The sequence below is a fragment of the Panicum virgatum genome, chromosome 5N, assembly GCF_016808335.1.
Source record: "Panicum virgatum strain AP13 chromosome 5N, P.virgatum_v5, whole genome shotgun sequence".
Classification (NCBI taxonomy): Eukaryota; Viridiplantae; Streptophyta; class Magnoliopsida; order Poales; family Poaceae; genus Panicum; species Panicum virgatum.
In genome coordinates this window covers 59,901,514-59,907,513 of record NC_053149.1, presented here as the reverse complement: position 1 = coordinate 59,907,513, position 6,000 = coordinate 59,901,514, and the positions used below count along the sequence as shown (strand labels likewise).

The 6,000-nt window shown below is 58.0% G+C and overlaps 1 protein-coding gene and 1 pseudogene across 1 annotated transcript; one reads left to right on the top strand and one right to left on the bottom strand.

Annotated features, from left to right (window-relative positions):
- Window positions 1-409: 409 nt before the first annotated feature.
- On the bottom strand, window positions 410-1,844 carry LOC120676863 (annotated as a pseudogene).
- A 333-nt stretch (window positions 1,845-2,177) lies between these two features.
- Window positions 2,178-3,073, top strand: LOC120672101. Its single transcript, XM_039952394.1, has one exon. The coding sequence runs from the start codon at window positions 2,187-2,189 to the stop codon at window positions 2,913-2,915; it is 729 nt and encodes a 242-aa protein (XP_039808328.1). The 5' UTR covers window positions 2,178-2,186; the 3' UTR covers window positions 2,916-3,073.
- Window positions 3,074-6,000: the final 2,927 nt, after the last annotated feature.

The window sequence follows — 6,000 nt, the reverse complement described above, 5'->3', positions numbered from 1 at the left end:
CCGGCGGCTCACTTTGATACTTTTTTCTTGCTATGCTGCTGGCACCTTTGGAAGCGTCGCAATGGGATCGTCTTCCGGCAAGAGAGCTTGAACCTTCCACAATTTTTGCAGAATTGTAAACTTGATGCTAGAGCATGGAGCTGTCGCCTCCTGCGGTAGGATATGTGAGTTAGTGACCACTGGTGCAACGCTCTTTCTTTAGCAATGTAAAGCTACAAAACACTTGTAAAACTTTTCTATCCGGCCATCATGGGCAAAATATAATGGAATGATTTCAGGTGGGGGATCCTCCACCCCCCCCCCCCCTTGACCCTTCAAAAAAAAACATATCCATGGCTAGCCTATGAAAGCATATCCTCATCAGACCCCCAAGCATTGGTCCCGTTTATTTCAGGTTCTAGCTGATTTTGAAGGTTAATTGATTTTGGATTCTCGATTCTAGGAGTCATCTGACTTTTGGATTTTCCAAAATCGACCCTTCAAAATCGACCAGCTGAAACGAACAGGGCCATTGTCAAACTCCTTTTCCTCCTTGCTCCCCTCTTCATACGGTGTTGAATCATCGCAGTCAGTTTCAGCTTCTACACCTTTGTTTTCAGTAAGTGCTGGCATCATCAGATCCCTCGGAGGATAGTTGTTCTCCCACCCAAGCTTAACAATCCTGGTAGCTTCCTCGACTCTAGATGCGGCAACCAATGCAGTCACTACCCCTGCAGCAATGAGCATTTCACTCTGCACTTCCTACTAAAGATCTCATGGCAACAACTTAGAGCAAGATCAAGCTCTCCGGCTTCCACAAAACATGGCACGAGAGTTTCAAATGTTCCCTTATTTGGAGCACATTCATTCTTTACCAGATCATCATATACTTTCTTGGCCTCATCCACCCTCCCTTCCTTGCAATACCCTCGAATCAGCTCATTGTAGGACACTGAATCAGGTTTGAGCCCATCCTTCTGCATCATCTCAATTACAGTGATTGCGTCCTCAATCCTCCCTTGGGCAACCAGACCCCACAGCTTTGCGTTATAGCTCCTTGTTTTTGGCTCAACATTCCTCTCCTTCATCATCTCCCAGACTTTCTCAGCATCATTAAAGCGACAATTGTTGTAAAATCCATTAAGCAGAGTGTTGAAAGTTATCTCATCGGGGGTAAGACCGCACTTATCCATGAGCGGGATGACATCAAGGGCGGCCGAGAGGCCGGGTTCCTGCACAGCACGCCGACGATGAGTGTGCTGTAAGATAATACGCTTCCGATAACGGCCGGATGTAAATACGCGATCACCTCACCTGGAACGCCGCAACGAGCTTGTCGAAGTCGCCTGAGTCTACGTAGGCGGCGAGGAGGGCGTTGAAAGCCGTGACAGACTTGTGCCTTGGGGGAAGGTCAAGGAAGGTCGCAGCGGCGTGCGACGGCATGGAGGCGCGGCCGTAGAGGCGGATGAGCCGCACGGCGAAGCCCTCTCTCGAGGCCTCAATGAAGGGCTTCTGCGAGTCGAGGAGGGCTGCGACGGCGTCGCGACGGCCGTAGTAGGCGAGGCGGGACACAGCCACCTGGTACACGCGGCGGTTATCGCGGAAGCGTTGGGACGCGGTCGACGCGGTGATGAACTGGGACACCAGCTTGTCCGGATGGCGCTCCTCTGAGATCACCCGCAGGATTTTGCCGACGCGCATCCGGCGGTTGCGGCCGGCGTGGGGTTCCGCATCCACATCGCCATCTGCCGCATTCTGGCCCGTGCGGGCGCGAGCGCGGGCTTGGGTGCTTCAGCCCGTGGAGTGCTTGAGGAGAAGATGCTGAAGAGGCGGCGAGCGCAGGAGTAGACGGCGGGGGAGGCCATGGCTACGGGGGCGAAACCATAATACGGCGGCGGGTGGGGTGGGGTGGGGGTGTGGTTGGCGGCGGCGGCGAGACGAGCCGGAAGCGGGTGTTCTGCGAATCTGCGATGCGCTGAGCCGCTGATGCCGCCGCGTCACTGGACTATTCCGTGTGAAACATTATTTCGCGTCGAACAGCCCATGAGGCCCACGAAACCAACCGAAACGTTTTTTTCTTTCGATAGCCAGCCCATGAGTGCCCAACCTAGCCCAGCACAACTTCTAACCACCCGGTCCATTGTGAGCGCGGCAATGCCGCGCTCCCCCCCCCCCACACCCCCGATCGAGGATCCGCACCGGCCGCCATGGACGGTCACGTCCGGCGGCTGCTGAACCGCGTGTCGATCGCCCTGGCAGCCGTCGCCACTGCCGCGCTGCTGCAACTGTTCCGCCACTCATCATCCTCCTGCCTCGCTGAAGGCGGCGGCCCGTTCTCCGCATGCGCGGCCCTGTCTCTGGCGCCTTTGCCGCGCACCTCCTGCGACGCCGCATCCCGCCGCGTCGTGGACCCCGACCTCCGCTTCGCCAGGCTCCGGGCGTCCCCGCGCTGGAGCCGCCGCGGCGCGGCCCTCTCCGCGGCTGCTTTCGCCCCGCTCCGCCGGCTGCGCCTCCTCGGCGAGTCCTCACGCGTCCTCTGCGTCGCTGCGGGCGCGGGGCAGGCCGTGGACGCGCTCCACGCGGCCGGCGTAGGGGACGTCACCGGCGTCGATCTCGTCGACTTCCCGCCTCTCGTGCGCCGTGCAGACGCGCACAGCCTCCCATTCTTCGACGGCGCCTTCGACGTTGTGCTCTCCGACGACCCGGGCGCGGTCACCGGCGCGCTCTTCCCCTCCCGGTTCGCGGCAGAGGTCGAGCGCACCGTCCGACGCGGTGGCGCGATCGTGATCGCCGTCGACCGGCGCTTCGGTCTCTCCACCGTCGCTCGCCTCTTCAGGAAGTCCCGCGTCGTGGAGGTGAGGACTGCGACGCTGGATGGCTCCCTTGTGAACGTCATCATCTTGAGAAGTAACAGAACCAAAACCAACCCTCATTGATTCCATTGTCAATATTATTGTTCTATTTTATCATTTTTAATTTCAATCTTAGGGTTGTGATTAAAGTTGAGCGATGTAGTTTCTTTCAGGTCAGTGAGCACGTTCTTGCCAGAGTTAGTCTTATCCTGTAAGGTTGAGAGTCTTCAGACATGGTACGAATTTGTATGAGTAACACCAACGAAAAACGTAAAACAAATAACGAAAATCTCCAACTCTTAGTGAGCACTGCGGCCTTAAAATTAACCTGAACGCTGAAAGCTGAGAGGACCATGACCACGATCAATTGAGAAGTGAATCACCCCCCCCCCCCCCCCACCTTCTCTCTTGATTTCCTTTTTGTTGAATAGTTTGATTACGCTACGTGGGGGGTACAACAGTCGTCTAGTTGATCATGTGCCACGTTTTAACTATGGTTCCATCGTTTGAGAAACCTTAACAGAGATTGGTAGCTAGTTTGGTGAATGAAAAGGATGGGTTAAAACTTAAAATTCCATCTCCTGCCTGTTAACCATTGGCAACTTGGAATCTTGGATCGGCCTGATCAACTCAACTGCAAAAACTTTGTTTTACTTTACATTTGGGTGACTGCATCAAAGGTTAATGGGTTAAATCGTACCATGATATCAATCGTGGCAGCACCTAATCAACATGCAAGCATCTGGGATTCTAGGTGCATGCGAGGCTAATTTCTCCTTTTTTTTGGTTTCACCCTGTATAAAGTTTGGATTCAGGATTAAATTTTGCATGTCTATATGTTCTTACATTTTCTAACCACTTTAATTTTGTTTGAATTCTCGATGAACTTTTAGGATCGGTAGCACGGTAAGGTTGTGTTGTCTCGCTAGGTTATGGTCTGCTCTCTTGCTAGCCCATGTTGGAAGTGTAGCCAAACATCCAGTCCAATATTGGGCCTAAAGGCCTACAAGGCTAGAACCCACACACACGCACTTGTGCTGACGAGTCCCAAGGTGGGCTCTGAGAAAAACAAGAAGATGCTCGGCACAGCGAAAACACATCGGCGGGGCAGCAAAAAGGGGTTCCGTCCTTTGTTCTCGGGGAAAATTCCTTGTAAGGTCTTTAAACAAATATCACTTCCTTGCCTTAAAAAATGCAAACTTTCTTTTTTGGCCTTAGTTTTATTTTCTATCCCTCCCCTAACCTTACCGTGAGATCTGTTAGTTAGTTCCGTTTATTCCGTGACGAACGGTGCCTGCAACCGTGAAAGCCTACTGTCTCGCTTCTCCAGACATGGCAGCTCGACACGCCTCCTCTTTTAGATCCCCACAAACAGCAGCCTCCTCTGCTCCTTCTTCTCTCCTCGGCAGCCATGGCGCAGCACTTCAGCAGCTCCTCCACCTCTGTTCCTCCACCAGCACGCCGAATAGCAGCAGTGGCGCCGCCCCGTCCCCATCTCCTTGGCATCCCCTCCTCTCGCTCCCGCTCGTGCTCCTGGTGTGCAGGCTAATTGGATGAGCGCCTGATCACCGTCAACCCAATCTCGCCCTCCGTGGACGCCGTCACCGGCGTCGCCTCCAGGGACGTCCCCATCGACGCGGAGCACCCGTCTCGGCGTGCTACGATGACGCCTGGGCCACGCTCCTATGGGCGGCCGCGAGCGCCGCCGACCCATGGGGCTACGACCGCGGAGACGCGGCGCGTGTCTTTGTGCTCGGGTTCAGCGCCGGCGGGAACGTCGTGCACAACCTCGCCTTCCAGGAACGACACCGCGAGGCGGGCGGGCGAGCGGTTCGCCAGCCGCGTCGCGGCCTCCGCCACCACGAGCTCCAAGCCGGCGTTGTCATGCCGCTGCCGGTCGGACGCCCGCACCAGCATCCGTGAGAGGACTGCGACGTCGACGCGCTCGGGCAGCATTCCGTCTGGCGCGCGAGTGGAGGATCGGGGCGTCGCCGTTGTTGGAGCCGGAGGCAACTGTGGGAGTGCGCGGCGTCGACGGCCATGGATGGCGGGGCCCGGCCGCTGCGCGGAGGCTGTGCTGGGGGACGGGGGACTGCGGTGGGCGGGCGGCGGTGCAGCAGGCACGTGGAGGCCAGCGCGGGGCGGCGGCGGATGGCCGGCCACGCGGCCAGCGCGCGGGGGCTATGCCCGGGAACGGCGGCCGGCGCGCGAAGGCTGTGCCGCGCGGAGCAGCGGCCGGCGGGCGGGCGGCCTTGCAGCATAGCGGAGCCGGAGCGTCGTGCGGCGCACAGCGCGGGGTAGCGGAGCGGCGGATGGCAGGCGTGCAGAGGAAGAGCGAGCGGTGGTGGCTGGGGAACTTCACGGCTGCATGCGCCGGCCTCCACGGTCTTAACGGAATGGGCTAACAGAACTCCCGGTAGGATCACTGTAAGGCCAAAGGAGGGATAGAAAATAAAACTAAGGCCAAAGAAGAAAGTTTGCATTTTTCAGGGCCATAGAAAAAGAAGCGGTATTTGTTTGAGGGTATTACAAGAAATTTTCCCTTTTTCTAGGGAGAAATGGGTAGACTCGCAACCACCAGCGCGTCCACTGTAGGCCCTCGTGCACATGCGCCTCACGACACAGCAGCGGCCGATCTCGACAGTTGGATCGGGAGCGTGCGGATGGTTGGGCCGCTCGCAGTCGCCACTCGCCAGACACCGCGCCGGCATCGCATCTGCGCGCGTGCGGTAGGATAGCGACCAGATGGAGGCCGGCCCCGCCGGTAGATGGGAATGTCCCCGGCCTCGGCGCCGTCCCACGGGTCGATGCAGCGCACCAGCGATGCCGGGGGCTCGGAAAAGCTTTGAGCCACGCCGCCCCGTCGCGGTCGGCGCACAGCGGCAGGCAGTGGCATGCCCCCGCCCGGCGCGCCTGGTGACTCGACGGGCTCCGCCGCCCCCGACTCATCATCATCATCGTCAGCCATCGCTAGCTGTGCGCGGAGTAATGGGGCAACCAGATTTCCCCGCCCATTTATCAGTCCAACTAGATCGCCCCATCGCGAGCGAGGAGGAAGAAAGGGAAGCTTTTTTGGCGCGTACTTGCTGGGTCTGGGAATCAAACGGGCCCCTCCCTCCCCTCTCCCCGGCCGGAGCGGCCGGGCCGCCGGGGTGGCTGGCCGGAGTGG